The 21,701-nt window shown below is 44.0% G+C and overlaps 2 protein-coding genes across 6 annotated transcripts in view; one reads left to right on the plus strand and one right to left on the minus strand.

The window, feature by feature from the left end:
- Window positions 1-21,701, minus strand: part of ARFRP1 (ARF related protein 1) — a 366,770-nt gene that overhangs the window by 245,028 nt on the left and 100,041 nt on the right. For 2 of the 4 annotated variants that reach the window (XM_085619615.1, XM_085619614.1), the window contains exon 3: window positions 17,935-17,995. The exons of the other annotated variants lie outside the window; for them this stretch is intronic. The gene's annotated coding sequence lies outside the window, so the exon portion shown is untranslated. The remainder of the gene's footprint in view (window positions 1-17,934; window positions 17,996-21,701) is intronic. 4 annotated transcript variants of the gene reach the window in all.
- Window positions 1-21,701, plus strand: part of LIME1 (Lck interacting transmembrane adaptor 1) — a 61,548-nt gene that overhangs the window by 32,958 nt on the left and 6,889 nt on the right. For both annotated transcript variants that reach the window (XM_085619609.1, XM_085619610.1), the window contains 3 exons: window positions 1,958-2,108; window positions 10,404-10,458; window positions 18,979-19,066. In XM_085619609.1, the coding sequence (XP_085475735.1) occupies window positions 1,996-2,108; window positions 10,404-10,458; window positions 18,979-19,066 (256 nt within the window). In that variant the 5' untranslated portion in view covers window positions 1,958-1,995. The remainder of the gene's footprint in view (window positions 1-1,957; window positions 2,109-10,403; window positions 10,459-18,978; window positions 19,067-21,701) is intronic.

The raw sequence follows: 21,701 nt of genomic DNA on the forward strand, positions 1-21,701 counted from the left end.
GTTCTTACAGATTCCATGGCATTCAGCTCTTCATAGGAGTGAATATGTGCACACATGCCAGTCGGGAATGGTGATTCCCCCCCCCCCTGCAGTATCTCCACATATTTACTTCCAACTTGTAATCCGGGATGTAGCAGTGGCACACACCAAGTCTTCCTACAGCAGTGCACCCTATACTGATACAAATGTCATTGCCATGGCTATTATTGAAGGCTGTTGTTTTCAGATCAAATGAAAAACAAGCCTAAAGCTCCACCTGTGTCTTTATTTCCTTTCACCTGCCATTGAATTAGCTTTATAAACAAAAAAGAACTACACGATATGTTTTTTCACTTAACAAACAATTAGTTTCCAAAAAGCCAGGAGCCTGGGTTGTATTAAAATAAGGTACTTTATACCTTTTCATGCTTTTCCTCCTTCCTTCTTGGCAGCCTCATGATGGGGAAAATAAGTTAAGCATTTATGGGTTACTTGCTCCGCTTATGCATTTACATAGTATCATCACAGCTATGGCATAGGACAGTCATACAATAAGGGCAACTGTCCACTATATTACATGTCTTCTATTGCACGTTTTATATCATAAGCTGATATTAATTCCACTACCTCGACCTCAGTTAACCACTATAGTGCATAGTAAGTAGGTGTGGAGCTAAGGACAGTAAATGCACATCTACCATGACCACGTAGGATGCGATATTACTCTAGGCTGGTATTATTGACTTTGCAGTTACGGTCATACAGCCAAGTTGGGGACTCACTGGGGGGGAACTGGCTTACATCAAAAAGCATCCTGGCAGCCAGAAAGGGGCTCAGACCATGGATCAATCCGGTTCCTTGCTCTCTTAGACCTCGTGTAGGGGTATAATGTGAATGGATTTTAATGGTCAAAATGCAGAACATGTTAAACTGCAGCGCATCCAGGACACAGGGATTCAGGCGGCCTGCGACTCACATAGCAATGTAGCAGCGGCGGCTCCTCCGCTAAGGCAGAGGAGCGTCGCCCCTATGCATTTTGAGAAGTGGATAAAATAAAAATAAAAGGATAACACCATATTATTATCATTTTTTTCCCTCCGGTTTACGGGGTAGGGAGGGGCTTGGCTATGTCACAGCCAGCAAGGGGAGGAATGGTGAGCGCTTAACTGGGCATGACTGCTCGGCCGGCCATCTTGGCCCGGCAAAACAGCCATGCGCACTTTGCCTGTTCCCACCAGGCTGTAATGCACAGTCCGCTGAGGAACATGCACAGGCTCCCACCACCTGTCAGAGCGCCGAAGCACGACGCACAGACCGATTGGCTGGGGGAGCCTGTGTGTGCTTCCTGTTTCAAGCAGGAACAGAAGAGGACGAGGCGAGGCGGCGGTCCGGGAGCAAGGTAAGTCATTTTTTTAAATGTATTTTCTATTCCCCCTTCCCACCCTGCCCATGCCCCACCTGTGCTACTTGGTGGAAGCCGCCACTGGAATGTAGAAGATTCAAGGTAAGAAGGGAAACAAATAAGGATCTCCAAGGGCATTGACTGGCAGACAGATGTGGGTAGATTAGTCTAGTGGCATCCTTAAATGCCTCTTTTTATCTCGGATACTTGTTGGTGTCTTAGTTAGCTTTTCAGGGATAGCTTTTTAAATTTAGATGATATTCAGTGAGCTGTTGTGTAAATTGTAAACAGTAAAGCCAATCATGTACAGCCAGATAATCATGTTCACAGCTTTAAGTGTATGTACAAGGGTAATGTTTGTATGTTTCATCTAAGTAAATGCCTGACGATCTCAGTGACGTCATATGTGACCATTCCACTGAGTCTGTGGGTAGTGCATCAGGGTTATGGAGATTGCTTGCCAATCAGGTGTACTTTGGTCCATTCAGTGTGACGTCTCTGTGGGTTTGCCTTTCATAGTATTCTTATTTCTACTATGGGCTAGTGATAAAGTATTCCTGCTTACTACATTTCCAGGCCGCGCATCCTGAACTTCACCAGAAGCCGCTTTACTGATGACTCCACTGCCCAGCCTGACCCAGGCAACTACCTGCTCCCTGACTATTGTAGCCATAAGTACCCTGTTAGGACTGCTGCTTATGTCTGCCCTGTGTATAATCTGTAAGAGGTAAGTCCCAGAAAGATGAGTGAAGTGAGTGAGGGATGCTGGACAAAAGGGTGGGGATAAATAGAGTGCACCAGGACTCAGAACAGAGGTGGAAGAGTAATGTGCCAGTGCTGTGCTGTGCTGTGCTGTGCAGCCCTGCCATGCAACCGATTAGCTTAAGCTTGAAAGACCAGTGTCTATCAACTTGATGTAACAAACTTACCAACCAACAGTGCTACAGGATGGCTTGGGGAAAGTGGTGGTGGATATGTCCATGGGTGCTCAAACACACACTTCTGGTATAAGAAGAATGGCGTACAGCACAGCCACAATAATTGGTGGCATGTGAAGAATTGCTGCCAGAGGAATGACATGCGACACTGCAATAACGAGGCATGCTAAGCGTCAGAAAGCTAGTGGGTCCTTGTCCCAAGCAAGAGACGTGAAGCAGAGTAGTTTGGAGATATTTCAACCCCTGGTCTCATTTCTGAGTGACAGAAGGCAGCCTGCCTCTTGTGGAGATTTTATTTCCAACACCTTCTATCTGCGGTGGTGGGTCCCACAGGGGTCATCATTAAGCCCCACACTGTTTAACATCTATGTTGCTCCACTGGCCGACCTGATAAGACCTTTCGGTTTCAACACAGTCTCAAACGCTGATGATACGCAACTTGTAATCTCCATCCACACAAGATGGAGGAAGAGATTCAGAAACTGCATGTCAGCCATCGTCAGCTGTATGGATAATCAGTGTCTGAAGCTGAACTCCGATAACACAGAGGTACTTGGCCCACTTACCTCTCCTGTTTCCAAAGTAAGAAACCTTGGAGTGATTTTTCGATTTGAAACTCACCTTCAAGGAACAGACCAACCATCTGATCTCATCCTGCTTCTATTGGTTGAAAATCTTAAAAGAAAGTGCTACCTCTCATTCCTCCAGACCTTCAGACTAAAGTGGTGGTTTCCATAATACTATAACATTTAGATTATTGCAACGCCATCTACCTGGGTAGGCAACAAGGACTGTTAACTAAGATTCAAAGACTGCAAAACGCAGCCGCTCGGCTCCTGAAAAATGTAAAGAAAAACAAATCAATGGCTAAAGTGCTCAAGGAGCTACACTGGCTACCAATCAAGAACAGGGTGGCTTTTAAAGCACTTTTCAGGGTGGCTTTTAAAGCACTTTCCAAAAGGCCTTGCACAACAGAGCCCAGCCTACTTGAGGGAAAAAATGTCCTGGCACATCACCAAAATAATTTTGCACTCCACCCATTCTAAGACCATGAAAGTTCCTACGATTTGCAAAGCCTCCTGGGGGGGTAGAGGCTTTGGTCATGCTACCTCCATTCTTTAGAACCAAAGGTCTTTTCATCTTAGATCACAGGCAAACATCAAAACTTTCAGAAAGCAGCTAAAAACCTGGCTGATTTCATCAATCGTGTAAACTACTCTTGTATTGTTCTTTGATTGTTTCTCCAGTAGGCAATGAAGTGCAGACTAGGAGCCAAGACACCTTAGGGTATACACCGCACTTTAAAAATATAAATCAAATCAAACTTTGCACATTATACACAATATAAACTAAAGAATACTGCAGGTCATTTCCTCTCCTTCCAAAACGAAACCCAGTCTGCAAACACACAAAATAAAATGGATACATTAAAGGAAGCACCAGTGTCGTAAGCACAACAAATTGATTACCTAAATCTATACGGTACTCTTCAAAGGCGAGAACTCATATGAACGGAGGGAGAACTCACTAATCACTTCCATAGAATAAGGGTGGTATTAGCTTCGACCACTCTTTCTGCATTCCACCAATGGCATTCATTCAATCTGAAAGCATTACCACAAACTCTGCCTATCACAGCCGGTCACCAAATGTATTCTCTCCATCCCGGACATGACCCGGTTTGCTTATGGACACAATGGGCACACCTGAAAAGACACCACTAGCATAACTTTCTCCTGATCAAACTTCTATTTTTGCTTGGCCTGGACCTCCTGTTCATTGATGCGCACAATTCTACCCACCTCCTGGAGAGAAATTCCTTCCTTCAACTATTTAGACATCCAGCCCAGAAACAGCATGGAAGGAGGTGTGCAATTTGAAAGGTGATCATTTGGAATGGGCTTTGGTTTGGTACAACCACAGTACTGATTATACAGCACTGGTCACATTGCAATCATTTGCCAAAGCCCAATGGATGCACTCGCCTAACACCCTGTTCATGCGCTTAACCTGACCATTCATCTACAGATGATGAAGGGAACTTTTCAAGGGATCCACACTATCCAGATTCCAAGAATTCTGCTATGATAGCACTTACAAATTGCAAATAATTATCTGACTACCGGTACTCCGAGAGACCTTCTCTCGAAAAGACATTTCAGGAACTCCACAACTAAGCATTCAGTTCAGATACAAATCTCACCTCAGGCCACTTTCTGTAGTAGTCTACCATGACTAAGGCAAAATGAAACTGGGCTAACAAAGAGTTAAACTGAACCACTAAATTCACTCCTACCGTCAACCATGGATTAGAAGTTGATTCAAGAGGTTAGAGAGTGTATGATCAAAGATGTAACTTCGTTTCACAAATCACACAGTTTTTGACAACTTCCTCAAAATCCTCATCCATGTCCAAGCAGAACTTTCCCGTAGTAATAGTGCATCCAAGATTACCTTGGTGGGCGTTAGTGATAACTGCTAACATCAGTTTTTCAGGTGGGATAAACCAGCACAAATCAACAGATCATCTCATCAAAGATTTTCACAAAAGCCTGTAAACTATGGTGCAGATTGTCTTCCTTAGGAAATCCATCTTTGACATAATACAATCTGCTTCAAAACTTCATTCTGCTGCACATCTTCACACCATACATGCTTCAAAAATGCACATATATTCCCAATCTTCGCAGCCACAAATATACAGTTCTTCAATCTGTCTTCATCTTCTCCCCCCCCTTCCCTTTCTACTGGAAGCGTTGACAAGAAATCCGCTGTATCAGTCTTTCCACCTGGCATATGTACCATGTTGCTACTGATACTGTAACAGCTTTGTCAACAACCTAGCCAGGCTTGCCATATTTGTTTTCATATTTCCTCCACTCAAAATAAATACCAAATGTCCACCAGCATGCCAGAAACTCTTTTATAATAGAATAGTGAAACTCAGCATCTCTCAGCACACAAGACTCTTTTGCTACTGTGAATTCATCATTCCCCCTCTTCTGAATAAGCTATGCTCTTAACCCAAAACTACTTTCATCAACTATGGTATAGCAAGTCAATAAAGGAGCACACGGCTTAAGTGCTTTAGACCCAAATGTGTTATGAGCAAATCAAATGTTTCTTGACACTCATGATCCATAGAAATGCCACTTTTATAGCATATTATTCAAACATTTTATGTGTGAGGCATAATTAAAATGATTTCAATCCAATTTTGCCTGAGGAGCATCAACAGTTGCACCGAATAAGCACAGTTAGGGCTCAATCCCATCTTTTGAGACTATGTGTCCTAAATTTTCCACCTTGTCTTTCAAACTTTCAAAAATTCAAATTTTTCTTTCTTTACTACATTACTACAATCCTGGAGGGCATTCATGACTCAATCTGAAACCAGTTCCTGATCTGTCGGTTCAGAGGCAAAAATGACACATCATCCTGAGATACAGCAACTCCCTTGATATGAATGAACATATGATACAAGATCTGATTAAAACTGAATCTACCCTGTATGGCATCCGGCAGTATTAAAAGTACCAAAAAGGTTAACCTAACACAGTAAAAGGTCTAGATTCGGATGCTAAATCAACTTAGAAAAATCACATGGCCAACATTCCACTGATCTTAGGCAGAAGGTGAGAATCCACACACTTTCTTTTTTAAACTGCGGAGATTGACACAGATCCTAAATACTTGTTGCACTTATGTGCCACAACCCAAGGCAAAAGCCACAAAGAGAACTCAACTGGCTCAATTATACCTTCTTTTGCACAAACTGGCCAATTCTTTCCCTAGATCACCTCTACTGCTGAAAGGAGCACCTCACAAAATGTGCTTAACTAGGAAATTAACAACCTTTACTTTGATTTTGTGCTTAAAGCTGATAATTCCCCCTCAAATACTTGTTCATCACTACTTCTACAAAGGATTCACCCCATATATGACCTTGACTTGTTTATTGCCAGCTGGTTTCAAAATCATGTAAACAAATGGTAGTGGAACCAAGCCACAATGTTAAGTCCCTTCATAGCAACATAAATTGTGCCTTGAATTCTCATTCTGTTGTATTCGAGAATTTCCTCAATGAACCCGAAGAACTCAATCTTATTCCATTGGTGCTTTCTCAGGAAAAAACAATGGCTTGTTTTCCCATGTGTTTTAGAAATGTTCACGGGTGATCATAGTGATCCTTGCTCGAGAATACACTCTTATATCCACATGGGATCAACACGCTCCAATGGATCCCCGTTCTTCACATCATCTTCACCCACCACCAACACCCTCTCCTGTATACCTTCCTGTATTCGGTCCACCAACTGTTCCTTCAGAGTCTTCACCGCTCCTGCTATTATATTGACATATTGTTTGAGCTTTGGCAGATTGTGTCAAAGTGTGCTAGGATAAATAGATCATGTACCAGCTGATTTGTAAAATTTCCAAAATGACAATCTGCAACTAGTCTACGTAACACGGTAATATACATTCCCAAATTCTCACCTGGTTCTTGGACCCTTTTAAAAATGTATGCCTTAATACAACCAAGCTAGGTTGCAGGTGAAATAGTTGTTCCAACTTCTTTACCACTTATTGATATTAGTCCAATACCTGCGCCTCATTGAAAACCATCTCAGGCAAGTGTTTAAAATATGGCCTTCCTTCAAACTCCAATGAATTTAACAGTAGACATTTATTCCTTTCAGGTCTGCATTTTTATGCCCCACTGGCTCCCAAATTTGTTTAAAAGAGGTCAAAAACTGTTTTCATAAGCTAGGCGTTTTTTCTTGAACTTGTATGAAAGGTCATGATGGTTTGACAGATTCCATACTGTGGGAATGGATTGTAAAATTTGAAGGAAAAAACAATGCTATATATCTTCAGATGTGGTACAGTAATGTCCCATAGGGTATGGGAGAGTGTAATATTGTGGAATAGGGAGCCTTATTGTGAAATGGGTACAAACAACATGCATGCTTCTGATACAGGAAGATCTTCTTATGTACAGGCAGCATGTACATAACCGATTCAGTCATCAAAGCAGTAGCTTGAACCAGTGGTTAATGTGCACATCACTGTTGAAATGCATGCACAATGGTCTGCCCCCCCTTCCCGAAATGGTGGGGATACGGCTGGACCATGGGCCTTAGTGGAGGCCACCCCCAGAGAGCAGAGCTCGGACTTGGCAGAAGTGATGGGAGCGATAGAGAAATGCAAGGAAGTATCTGGTCTTTGGAGCAGGATACTGAGTCCATACCAGTCTTAAATTTAGCTAGAGGACTTTGGCCTTGGGGATGAAGGTATAACCACAGGAGCCTGGCAAGGGGTCATCTTTCACCTGGGATTCAGAAGAGGAGATCCACCCACTCACGCTCAGAGAAGGTGAGGAGCAGAGATTGGGCACACCAGGGAATATCTGTTGCAAAAGCATAGGAGACTTACACCAGGCCCTGCTGGGTATGACATCACACTAATCATGCAGCCAATGGGGAACAGACCGGAAGCAGGTGACAGTCAGGGCCCTAAGGTACTGTCAGGCTTCTGTTTTGTGAAGAATTCCCTAAAAAAGTTAGTTTGCAGTTTGGGAGATAACAGAAAAATATATACTCAGAAACCAGCTAGCTGATTTATTCACAAATCAATCTTTAATCATTACTAACCCTCTGTTATTTAAAAAAAATATCCCCCTGGTCAAGACACATTGATGGAAGAATGATGGAAAACTGAAGAAGTGTCTCCTCTTTGTGCTGCTATGTGGATAGCCGGGAGGAGGGAATAGTGTTTGGAGTATGTGTTATTGAGTGATTGGTATGAATGAATGGCTGGGGATTTGTGGTTTTGTTTTGTCTTAATTTTTCCTTCTAAAGGTTGATAAATTGATTATGATGAAATATTTCACTTTTAATGTGACTTTGGAAATATAAAAAGTAATTATATTGAGTGTGTATATCACTGGAGTCTGTTTGTAGCATTGTTACACTCAAAATGATGAAATAAAAAATAATGCTTTGAAATAACAGTGATTTAGTACCGATTAAAGATTGATTTGGTGTAAATAAATCAGCTAGCGGATTCCTGAGTATATATGGAACTGTAAAGGCTACTACAGTGGCCTTGAGGGTTGAACCGGAAGGAAACACATTAGTGGATAGGTGACTGGGTCGCCATGCAAGGAAGGGTGGAGACTTTCACCCAGGATACCAATCCATTCCTGGGCTGGAAGAGGACGCTTGCCCGGAAGGAAATGAATTGTTACGCCAGAAGTGAAAGGTCATTGAGCTGGGCTCAAAGCAAAGGCTTGCCTGGAAGGAAAAGGGGTGGTTGCACCGGATGTGAAAGGTCACCAGGTTGAACTGGAAGTAGACGCTTGCCAGGAAGAAAAAGGTATAGTTGTGCTGGAAATGAAGGGTCATCCGGCTGTGCTGGAAGCAGGTGCTTTCCCGAATTTAAGAAAAGGGTTACACCCAAGGTGAAATGTCAAGCATGTAGGGAGGGCACAGTGCTTGTAGTTATGGTAAGAAGGGCTCCGGCTCGTTGAACAAAGAAGGAAATGGTGGTTAGAGGATCGCTTGTAAGTTGGAGATTGCCTAAAACAATGTCACCTTAATTCTTACCAAAAAGGTGAAACTGGTGTGGTCTCAGTTGGAGGGATTCGGGAGGGCAACCAGGTGAGGCGTGCCACCACTGAGTAATTTGAAAAGCCAGGGACATAGGTATCCGCATCACCGAGATATACTTATTTTTGGCGCATCTTTGATTTCCCTCCTTGGTTGGTGCCGACACAGACTGGGAAAGTGTCCGACTGACTGGGAAAGCACAATGGCGACGAGTTCCAGATGAGGTCTGTGAAGCAGCACTTCTGCAGTGGTAGTGTATGGTTGGGGTGGGTCTGGTGTGTCACCATAGATGACGCTGCTGTGATTGCGAGAAATGAAACACATTCTGCATTCCACTGTGCTGCTTCCAGGAAGGGAAAACACAAAACAAAGTACCCCTTTACTGAAAGAACGATGGAGACCTAACTGTGCAGAGATCAGCAGACAGAGTTGAACTCAGTGGTACTCAAGAATTCACTGTGTGAGGTCCAGTGAACAGGGCAGCTCCGAGAGGCACTGAGTTAGTGCCACAGCTGTACTCAGTGCCTGTATTAGTAGGTAGGTGGGCAACCCACAGACTTCATTGCCACAAAGATGTTATGTTCAACCAGGAGACTTGAAGCGTAGAAGGTCAGACCCAGAAACTTTAGTTTATGTAAAGAAGGAACCAAGCCACCATGATGTACATAGGCAAGAGGTAAGCCCTAACTGCCTAGCAGTGAATTCAAACGCAAGCTTTCTAACAGAAACATTCCATGGAACCCAAGTGTTCCAGGCTCCAACTTAGAAGCACAAACATTGTCATAGTAAAAGAATTAACAATAACAAAGCTAAGGTCTGGTTCAGGCCTGCAACCTTGCACATAACAGCCAGCATAAACATGCGACACTGCCATAAAGATGGAGGCTGTGTGTCAGAATACTAGTGGATGGGTTGAATCACTTACACAGCTATTTGAAAGGGGTGTGTGGGAGGGAGCACTACCACAGGAAGGAATATCGATTGTGTAGCAGTGTTGTAGGAAGTCTTGGAGTGCTCTACAACTGAAGGAAGGCTTGATGTGTTTTTGTGTGAAAAATCTTTATAGTAAACATATTAAGTGTCTGAATTCAATGGGAGACTGGAGTGATCCTACTTTAGAAAGGCACAGAGTGTGTGCACATGTGTCATTACCATTGCATGAATATTGTGCGTGGTAGTGCTGTAGGAAGACTATGTCTGTGTGTGTATGTCATTGCTTTAGTAAGCTTTGTAGTGTATCGCCTGTATATAAAGGTATGGTGTGGGCTGCTGCTAAAGGAAGGCTTGGTGTGTGCACCTCTGCTATTGGTAGACTAATGTGTGTGTAATACCGCTCCATCAAGGCTGAGCGTGGGTTCGGGAAGCACTGCTGTAGAAGTGGCTGGTGTGTGACACTGCTTGAGGAAGTCTTGGTGTGGGTTTCTGTGTTGTGTAGTGAGCTTCACAATAACTTTCTGTTCCTCCCTTATTCAGGAAAAGGAAAAAAAAGAAGACATTATGCTCAGATGGGGTACTGGTGGTTGATGTGGTGAGTGAGGTTACCATTTTTAGAGATGTTATAAATGACTTTATTTTTAATAATGGTCTGATAAACTTAAATAACAATGTGTAGAGGGGAATGTCCCTAGCTCAGTGACCATGTGATATCCCGCTCCTTGCTTTGACTGCCTGACTGGGTATGTTTTTCTGTGCCAGAGACTCTTGTCACAAGTCGCTAGTCCTCTGACACGTGCTGCACATGACCGGGATGTTTGTCACCAAGATAGTGCTTGACTGTGTGGGGCGACAGGAACCAACTCAAAGCAGTACTTGTTTTATCATGGGTTACTAATGCCCTCATGACCAGGCTATGACACATCCTAATGGTTGGTGGCAGCTGTTAAAGTCATGGGTACAGCCCTTTTAACTTATACCCCAGTAGGGAAACTGCCCACTGGCTCGCCCTATATGAGTCCATCCATCCTGATTGCCCCGGATTGTAAGCGAGACGTGGGGTATCCTGGACTTGGGTCTCTCCCCGTAGGTATGCCGCTGCTAAGATTGTGGAGTGCTCCATAAGCTTTAGTGGTAATTACACTAAATCTAATTTACTTGGAAAAGCTTGGCACACTTGTATAGCGAAAGGCTAAAATAAGAGAGAGGAAAAGTTGGCTGCGTCCTCTGGAGGGATATGGAAGATAGCCCAGCTATCAAGAGAAGCAGACTCTAGCTTGTACATAATCTGTCATTCTTCTGACCAGAGTCCAGTGACCCACAGTGACCCAGAGTGCTGCTGTGAGAAGCATGTATGTGTGTATTGGTATTTATAGAGCACAAACCTAGCTAGAAAGCAACACAGCACAGTACATTACTTGAGGGAATGGGAGACGATCTACAAGAATGTGTCCATCAAGTGGGGATTATACAAAAATAATTCACACTGAGACGTTTGGTGGGGCCACGACTGCAGAGACCAGAGGCCTTTGCCTGCTGCCCAGCCTGACCAATAATTGCTGATGTAGAGGCGCCGGGCAGAGTTTGAGGGCCTGGGTATCCCCACATCGCTCTGCTGCATCATGTACCCACTTGGAGTGGTGCGGGCTGACTGCGAGGGCCCATGTGCTTCTCTCATCTCCTGTTTCATGCTTATTCCCCAAACTAGCAGCGATGAGCTGAGAACGTGGGCGCTTGTGCTTTGGTGCCCTTCTCCTACATTGTAATCACAGAGTGCAACACAGACATCAGCAGCCTGTGCGCCCCTATACTTCCCCACTGCGCGCGTGTTCACCCATCTAGAAAACCTGAGGCTCATTTGAGGGCCTCTGATCCTCAGCCACCGTGTCAGCGTCATCAGCAGTGTTTAATTTGCAAAATAATAAGTGCCAGGGCCCAGACCAGGAGGCCACTGCAGCTTGCACCAGCCATAGCCCCTGTCCTCGCTGCCAAAACAACTGCTAACCATCTTTCTCACCTGCAAGTGCAACAGTTCAGACTATTCCAGGTCCCCAAAGCTAAAGGAATGGCTGGGAAGGCAGGTATTAGTAATTTTTAATGTATATTGTATTCATAAACAACTGTTGTTCTGCTCATCTGTAAATTGGATTAGCCGCGCCACCATGTGGCAAACTGTCATAAGTGTGGTGTTGACAACTAAGTGCTGGTGCCGAGCACCGGAAACCACCGGCTCAAATTAAGCAATGGTCATCAGTACCCTGTGAGCAACTCCGTCTGGCATTTGGAGCCCATATGCCATTGTGACTATATCCTGTATACATATTTCCTGTTTCAGCAAGAACTGTAACCATAAGTTCACTGATTAACACAGAGAAGAGAAACCGTTGCCCAGCATAGCCAGTACCAGCCCTGCAGTGTCCACCCAGGCGTGGCCTTCCACAGAGTGGTGGGGGCTCAACCAGCCCACTCATTGAGTAAGATAATTAACTGCAAAATTATAGATTGAACCTGGTCTGCAAAGTTACTCTTACAGCTGAAACTGCATCCTTGCTATGACCTGTCAGAGCAAAGAGCTATTTATACGGTAACGACAAACAATTATTAGGCATGGTCATAGATGCCAATTGGACTTCCTGAAGTTACTAATCATTTTTAGTTTATGTAAATAAAGTCTTACTTAGTTTTCAAAAATAAATAGTGTTGCTTGACCAATATATTTATTGTAAGGGATACATGCACTAACTGAAAAGTGATAAAAGGCTGGAAAACCATCCCAACACCTCCCTCTCTCTGCTGCTCAGGCATTAACCGAGGGGCTATCTGAACCCCTTCCACAGTGCATCCTTCATGTCTCATTAGAAGTGGTACCCTTCAAGTGCGAGCCATGAGTGTGCAACACCACTACACACTGGAAGTCCAAGCCTGCAAAGGAGATATTCATCAATGAATGAACTTACAGTAGTATCTGGCTCCTGTAGTTCCAATGATAATAGAAATATTAGTGATAACAGCATGACAATATAATAGCAATATTAGTCACAAGGATTGTCCTGTTGTCCTCGAGTTCCACAGACTATAAAATGGCATAACATTAGCCCCACAGTGCGGGGGGAGCAGAGCTCCAGGGGGTTCCCATCGGCACTGTGCACGGGCGGTGGATCATGGCCCCTGACTGGGTCGGGGGGTGCATGTAAGGCCCCCATTTGCTTTGCAGGGGGCCCTCTCAAGTTTCGTCAGGCAACGGAGATCATAGGAACTGCCTGTCACAATAGAGCACAAGTAATTAACCCTTCCCCAGACAATTGTATTTATACCCTACATGAATATTAATGTCTCTAGCATAGCCCCATAAACCTCCTGATCCCTTCCTCACTGGGTATGGTGTAATTAAAGCAGTGTTTTGTTCACTCATCTCTAGACTGTCTCTAATCTGTGCTTAGCCTTCTGGATATGTGGCCTCCACAACTGGATGTAATACACGGGATGAGGCCTTACCTGGGATGTGCATTGCAATACCATATCTCACCATCGTCTTATAAATAAATAAGACAAATAAAGAATGAGAAAGGTATGCTTCTCACAAGGACAGCTCAGTTTTCTGCACTGTGCCTGAGCATTGTACTCCAGAACCTCCCTTATGTGTCCACTTTTAGATCTTCTGATATCCTGCCCCAGGCCCTGCCGGGTGTCCTCCTAAACATAACCTGCCTTCCACTGCTGCACTCCCGCTGCTTGTATTTGTTGGTTAGACTGAGCATCAGTAGTTGTTCCCATGGTACCTCTAATCCAACTTTATAAGACAATACTTTTTACTTCTCTGGAGAAGGAGCCCAGTGGCAGATTGTAGGGTTATCTACAAACAGCCACCTTACCTTCTAAAGCTGACGGTCCCAAACTGGCCACCCTCTGCCCTCTTCTAAACGTCCCTCATCAGAGATCCCTGCTGTTGGTCAGTCAGCCTGTTCCTTACTCGGTTGAGAAGCATGGCTTCCACCGCAGGGCTCTTCAGCACGACCACAGGTCTTCTATGTGGAAATGCATTGGAAGCTTGACTTCCACACCCAGCAGTCTGGCTTGATCTAGCTGGTCCCACAGTCTTACAACCCTGTTAGTTTTGTCTGGCAGGGAGTCTCCCTTGGCAAAGCCTCCTGCATTGGATTCTGTAACTTATTCATACATGCTTTTCAACAATAGTTCTTTTACTGTAATCAAGTCTCCGAATGTCTTCAGTATTCGTAGCTTGCTGACTGCCCTCCACAGTCTGGCGTTCTCTCTGTGTCCAATCATCTGGATTAAGACAAGTTTTGTCCAAGTCCAGTGCCCAGCGCTTTCTCCTGGCTCTTGAGAGCTACTGCATGCATCACTTTGCTCTACTCCTACTAATATCATGATGTCCACACCATCTGTTTCCATTACCGTAGTCAACTGTGGGCTGGCATGCATCTCCTTTCCAATATCTTTTCGTTTTCTGCAGTTCATCGTTGGCCCTCATAGATTTATGTTGTTAATTCAAAAACGTAAGCAATGGTTTAAGAACTCAGATGTTTCTAGTACTATTCAGCCTCCCTTTAGCCTCATGGTCCTGCAGTGAAGAGGGCCCCAGTGACACTGACAAGAGGTCCCTGCATGGGGACAGCAAGACACTGAGCCCTTAGATGGAGAGGGGCTCAGGGTCAGACTGGTCATTCTGTCACACTAACATTTCCTGGTGGAATGAAGTCTAGGGGGCTTAGTTTTTAGCAGGATGGCCTACCATGACCCAACTTAGACCCGTGTCTCCATTCTAGATACAGCATCCTGCAGTGTGAGGCTGGTTTGAACATTTTTGCCAGGTCTGATTTTGGTTTTGAGACCGGCTCTGGCTAGACTCTTGGTGAACATCTTTGGGTGCTCATTGGAAAGGGATTCTTCTCACAAGGACTAGACAGAATAAGAGGGTACCTCAGATTCAAGGCACTGTTGGCTGTCTCATTGCTCGTACTTTACACAAGCACGCCCCTTGAGGTACCTCACTGGGAAATACTAAGGACGCACAATGCATTATAAACTGGTAAGTACCAGATGTTTCTTACCACTTCAGCCACAAGTTTTGTCCAACTGTTTTGCAAGCACAACCTTAGTCCTTCCATTCAGGAATCATTGCTATTTTCATGCAACACATTAGAACAGGAGTTAAGCAAATAGCAGCTAGATAAATAGAGCTTACTAAACACCACACATTTCCCTAGCAAAAAAGAAAGTAAAAAAATAAATATCAACCCTTAAAACGTGCAATGTTCGACCTATGTAAAAATATACTACTATAGATACAATACAGTTTGATCAAAATGAAAGCATAGGAAAAAAATACAACTTTACAATTTTGCATATTCTTTGAAATAGCTTTTTTTTTTTACAGAGTGTCCTCGGATTCAGATGTTTATTCAAAGTAAAACTTTCCACTATTGCTAAATCATTACTGCATGAATGATCAATTCTATTGTTCTGCTACTCCATTGAACATCTCTACTCGGGTTCCGAATTCTGCCATGGCTTTCCGCGATTCAGTGAGCTTTGATCCTGTCTAGCACCAATGGGAGCCGAGATTTGTATCCAGTCTCCTACCTTCACTTGCAAGTTCCTTATGATATGTCTCGCATCAAAACCCCTCTTCCTTTCCACTATTTTTTTCCATTCTTTTTTTTCCATTTGTCTTCTACAGAAATATTCACCCACCCTTTATTCTTCCAGCTAACTTGGAATTAATTTGGAATTAGGCTTCCTCCCTCTATAAAGCTCAAAGGAGGACTTGCCAGTGGAAGTATGTGATGTAATACAATATGAAATTAAACAGTTTTCAACCCTTTCTTCTAATCGAACCCACTGTTTCTGGCAAGTTGATAACCCTCTTTGATGGTTTAGTTGGATGGACAATGCAGTTCTCTTATGTCTTACTTCAAATTTGAATAGAAAAGCTTCAAATTCTACAGAGCAAATCTGCAGCCAAATTGTATTTCAAAACACTTTTGGGGATTCCTTCTCGCCTCATTAAGTTCTCCAGAAAGCAGATGACCGCTCTGGATGTTAAGTCACTCACACACACTACTTCCAGCCATCTGAAAATCAATCTACTACTACAGATAAATACGGTATAGCCCTTTCTCTTCTCAATGAACCTACCAAATCCAAAGCAATTTTTAGCCAAGAGCCATTGGGAAGTTCTCTATGTATCTTAGCACAATGTGAGGTTTATGTACTGTATTACTTTCTGTTTGCTCACAACACTCATGTATTCTCCTTTGAATCACCAAGACCAGACCCGGACACCACAAATCAGCTGTTACCCTTTCTTTAGTTTTAACCATCCCCAAGTGTTCTACATGGGCAATATCAATCATTTTGCCCCGTACACTATTGGGAACTATAAGTCTGACCACTTTCAAACTGAACTCATCATGCACAGATAGTTCATACCTGACTATCCACAACGGGCAGTCACGTTTGTCCAAATTGTCTGGCAAGCCACCCTTGATAAATGGAGTGATCTCTTTAAATGCATTATCTTGCCTGTTTCAACTCGTCTTTGGAAATGGCACCCTCAATCACAACACAAAAACTCTTGCCCAACCAGACAACTTCCTCAAACAAACTCATAATTTTTACTTTCAGTGACTATATTAGAAAGGCCATGGGATGCAGAGTTTTGGAACCCTGGAATGTAATCTTCAAAAGATGTGTACTCCTGCAGATCCACCATTGATTTATCTTAGTTTCGCCCATTTCATATTGAGTTCTCCAGGATGACTTAAAAAAAATGGAGGAGGTGTCAGGTTCTGCATAACTGTACTCCACAAACAAGTTTAAAGGAAACAATAACTTGATTGTAGTGGTAAATGGAAGACCACTAGAAAAAAGTACCTCCTGAGTTTGTTGAACTCGTTCACCAATGTCCAGATTGATGCAGTTTAAAACAAACTGCAAGAGAGATAACACACACTTCGTGTTTAACACATTCTTTTAGTTAATGTTATTGAAAGAGAACACAAGTTTTCTTCGAACCTATGATGTGCTCCTTATGGGAGGAGTCTTTAAGAATAACAATAAAATTAATCCGCAAAAAATAATTTGAAGAAAATTAATTTAGCGTGTTTAATGGCTAAAGTACCTCATATGCGAAATCATCAAGCATGTGTTCTTGTCACCTAGTAGATTTGACCATTACAATTGGATACTTTACCCAGTAGTTATGAGTGTGTTGAGGCGGATCATCAAAAGTTTGCTCATTGCCAGTGAAAAGTAATCAGGATGCACAAAGTATTACTGCTAAGCACCGAGGGCCTCATCTACGAGGCCGTAGCAGCACTTTCACGCCGCTGGAGCGTCATCCGGTGGCCCAATGTGCCACAGCATATTTACAAGGCCACACAAAGCCACTTTACGTGGCCTTGTGAATATGTGCCCCTTTCATGCAGAGGACTGCGTGAAAGGGGTGTTCCATGGAATCTGAAGCATTCCCAGATTTATGAGGAACCGTAAACCTGGGAATGCGTCAGATTCCTACACCTCCCCAGGGTAGGCGTAGGAGTGGCGCAACGAGGAGAAATACTTTTATTTCTCCTTGTTTTTTCCTCTTTCTATGCATGCTGCATTCTTCAGTACACATAGAAAGAGGAAAATGCCATTAATGATTGTTTTTGTGCAGGAAGGTGTCACTTCCTGCACAAAAACAATCATCCATGCAATGCAGGCACCCTTGCAACATGATGCAAAGGTGTCTGCGTTGGCGCACGGCTATTGTTTGTGCGCCGGGGTAGGGGAAAAGGACAGGAATGCGCGGATCTTGTAGATACTGCTCGTTCCTGTCCTTTTTCTTTTGACATACAGCAGTGCAGCAGGAAGGCCTGCTGTGCGACAAAAGTATGTAAATGAGGCCCCAGGTGTTTATACCACCTCAGCCCCTGCCCAACGGTCCCACAAGCATACCCTTAGTCCCTCCATTCTAAAATCAAGGCTATTGTGATGACATCCACCAGAGCACAAAATAAGCAGACAGCAGCTACATAAATAGAGCATACTTCACCACCACACTTACCTTATCTGCCAATCAGTAGAATGCAGGCTTGAGGCCCAGGGGTTGTTTCTCTTAGCAGGGGCTGCGTCAAGAAATAATGCAAACCATTGTCAAAGGATAACCACTTGGATACCCGATCACCCTGGACGTGTTCCCACATCTGCTGCTTCCCACTCCACCACTTCTCCCCCTACAACTCCACCACTTCTCCCCCTACAACTCCACCACTTCTCCCCCTTCAGCTCCACCACTTCTCTTGCTGCCCAATCATACCTGCGAACATCCCCCCAAAACCCTTAACCTCTCCAATGTAACCCCTTTATTTGATTCTGTAACCTTTTCTTCCTTCCCACTTCCTCTCCACTATACACTGTACAATCCCACGTGATGGGTATATGCATTTATAAACACCTTAACACAAACAGACAACAGTCTTAACCCCTTCGGTGCCCGCCCCTTTCCCCGCCCTGTGCCGGCCGTTACATTAGCGGGCGGGGTTTGTGACGAGCTGGACTCGTCATGGGCACAGCGCCACCGCGGCCCATGACGAGTCCAGCTCGTCACGGGCACCGAAGAGGTTAAACACTCTGTTTTGTTGTTGCTCCATTACCAATACACAAGTTACACACTTATGAGACTGCTGACTAGCAGTGCTTAATTTGAGCCGGTGGTTTCCAGTGCTGGGCACCGGCACGTAATTGGCAGCACCAGTACTTATGACAGTCTGTCACATGGTGGCGCTATTTGTCTGATGTAGAGTGAGCAAAACAACAGTTGTTTACTAATTCAATGTACCTTAAAAATGACTAAAACCTGCCGCCCATCTTAGTCTTATAGCTGTGGGGGCCTGGAATACTCAGAATTATCACACTTGTAGGAGTGTGATGGTTAGTAGCTAGTTACTGTCATTGGTAGCGCTAGTAGGGGCAATCAATGGTGTAGGCTGCAGTGGCCTACTGATGAGGCCCTTGCACTAAATGTTTTACATATTAAGCATTACCGCTGAGATAATGGGGGAAACCTTATAAAGGATTATTATGACTCTCACCCTTGTCTTTTTTTCAGTCCTTGCTAAGGCAAACACAGCTTCGATCGCTCAGCAAGTCGGACACAAAGCTGTATGAGCTCCAGAGCATCCGCTTGAAGGAAACAAGTGAGTAACTTGAGAGTAAGGGGCCTATTCATAAAGGCATTTCAGAGTATTTAAAGTAGTACAGCTAAAGTACCCTTTGAATTGGCTCCAAAACATCTAAAATGGGACTCAAATGAGAAGATTTAGGGAAGATTCATATGCATTTAGGGCAAATAGAAAGTGCCCGCTTTACTCTTATACGGATAGGGAGTTGGACGTTTCGGAGCCGATTGAAAAAAGTGTGGAAAAGTATTTAGAAGAGTACTCCTGTGGTACCACTCCATGCACCCATAGATGCTTTTTAAATTGGCCGCACAGAGTTCAAGCTTTACTTTGCCTCTACTAATTAAGGCTTCCAACCTCAGCATAAAGATACTAATGATGGGATTATCATGCCGTTTCTGATTCTGTTACTTAGAGGTTGCACGCAGTTATGTACACTTACCACCAAGCTATCAATTTAGCTGCACAACAGAGAGGGGAACTTCAGAGGTTTGCCCATGGGTCATGGGTTTCCTTTAGCAATTGATTCAAAATCTTACTTTGGGTTAGCCATGGCAGGAAGAAATAATACTTGTAGATTCAAAGTCTGTCTTCTGCTCTTTGGGTTGGCTATCAGCAGGGATTTAAATAGGTAGTTACTGTCAGGTACGAGTACCGGCACATCTTAATTATGAATGGGAAAGTACCAGCACCTCTCAACACCAGTGCAGTACTTTTAATCAGAGACCATCAGCACTTTGCAGTAACAAGCAGGTTCCATTTGTAGCACTGGTTTTCAGTAAGTTGCTTTGAGAAATGACTTTGCAGAGCAGAGATCGGTCCTGACTGTCAAAGACGCAGTGACTATTCACACTCATGCAGAGACTCATACATGTTGAGACTATCACACGAGTAAGATTACCGTATGATTCATGTCACCAGGACACAGTTTCCTGTCTTTGCCTTTAATTTACTACACCAGTGTGTTCTGGGAGTGGTAGCCTTGGTTCACTTCCAATTAACTAATTGGACTAACACAGATGTAAACAACGATTTGTATAAGCTGGGAAAGTTGTATACCGGTGACATAGAGTCACCGGGTTACGATAAAGTAGAGTTGTATATAATCAGAGTGTCTTTCAGAGGCAGAAGCTTAACATGGCCTTGTTCCTTTATATGGTTATGGAACTCAGAGGTGACTTGCAATATCCTGATCATGTACGGTGGGGGGTACTTTATCCCATATAATACATGGTCACGCCATCATCTTTCCCACAAACCACTAAGATCCTTGGTGCCAAGCTCTTTCATATGAAAGAGTGAGCATGTTTGCAAACATGAAGAATATAAATAGAACGTCTAGTGCAAAATTAAACACAGGAAAAACCGGTTAGATATTTGTTGCAAAAACAGATTATAATCAGCTCAATACAAGTCAGGATTATTAAAATAAAAAATAAAAAAGCTGCCGCAGCTCAATATGTCTAAAAACATGCAGAAACATTCTAACTTTTCGATAATTATGTACAGAGTGCAAAAAATAAACATGTTCTTTCTGCTTGTCACTGTAAGCTAGAGAAACAGAGCAGAAGAAAGAAAAGCAACATTTCATTTTTATTGCTTTAAACAGATGCTTTAATTATGCTCTGTGACCTGGCCTGCTTTTCACTTTAGCTGCTAGCTCTGGCAGCAGGATTGTGATGTCAGCACTCAACTGTAATAAGCTACTACAGTTGATTTCTGATATCTTTGCTTAATATCCACGACTAGGTGCATCACAAGTCGCTGATGATAAATACATTAGAAATGGGCGTTTATACAGGGATTGCAGAATCCCTTGTATTATAAAAACTTTTATTATCATCCATGGCACACAGGGCAGATTTAGCACAGGCAGCAGAAGAGGGGCGCACAGACGGCAGCAACATCAGCATACAGGGAGGGCAGTGACGCAACAAAAGTTGAAGGGGCCCCCCTGCAAGGTACACTGAGGGCCCCCCTCCGGATTTAATCCGGAACTCTCAGGCCTGAGTACAGTGCTGAGGGCCCCCTTGCAGCTCGGGGCCCCGCACCGCAGGGGCTGCGGGGCCTGTGTTACGACCCTGGGGATTTAGGCCCAGATCTCTGTACTGGGGTGAATAGATGACATTGTTCTGCATTCTGTCCATCAATTGTTCTTTTTGCATTTGTCACCCCGAGTGTGACGGGTATCCACAGACGTGGGTACCGTGCTCTCCATGCCACTGGAGTCAAGCTATCCTGACTGATGAGGGCTGAAAGCCCGAAACCGGTCCTAGGATGCTTGTTTCCAGTCCAGGGAGGACCGGGCCTGGTAGTTCGGGCTGGACTGTTCCCATTGGGGCGCAAGGTCAAGACTGATTTGCATATGGCTGGGTCCAAACTGGAATAACATGGTGAGCAAAAAAACGATGGATTTAGGCCCAGATCTCTGTACTGGGGTGAATGTAAATGTAAATGTCAAGGTACTTATAGAGCGCACTGTCACCAGACGGACACCTTGCGGTGTCGCCTTTGCGGTTTCCTAGCGCCGATACTCATACCGCTGTGGAACCCCTCCTGGCTTTCCCTGTGAAGTGTCCACTCCTGGGCACCCCCAGGGTGAAGCCAGGCATCCTTAGCGCTGTTGGGGCCGGTGTGGAGGCTAAGAAAGCTA

This window comes from Triturus cristatus, chromosome 7, assembly GCF_964204655.1.
Source record: "Triturus cristatus chromosome 7, aTriCri1.1, whole genome shotgun sequence".
NCBI classification, from domain to species: Eukaryota; Metazoa; Chordata; class Amphibia; order Caudata; family Salamandridae; genus Triturus; species Triturus cristatus.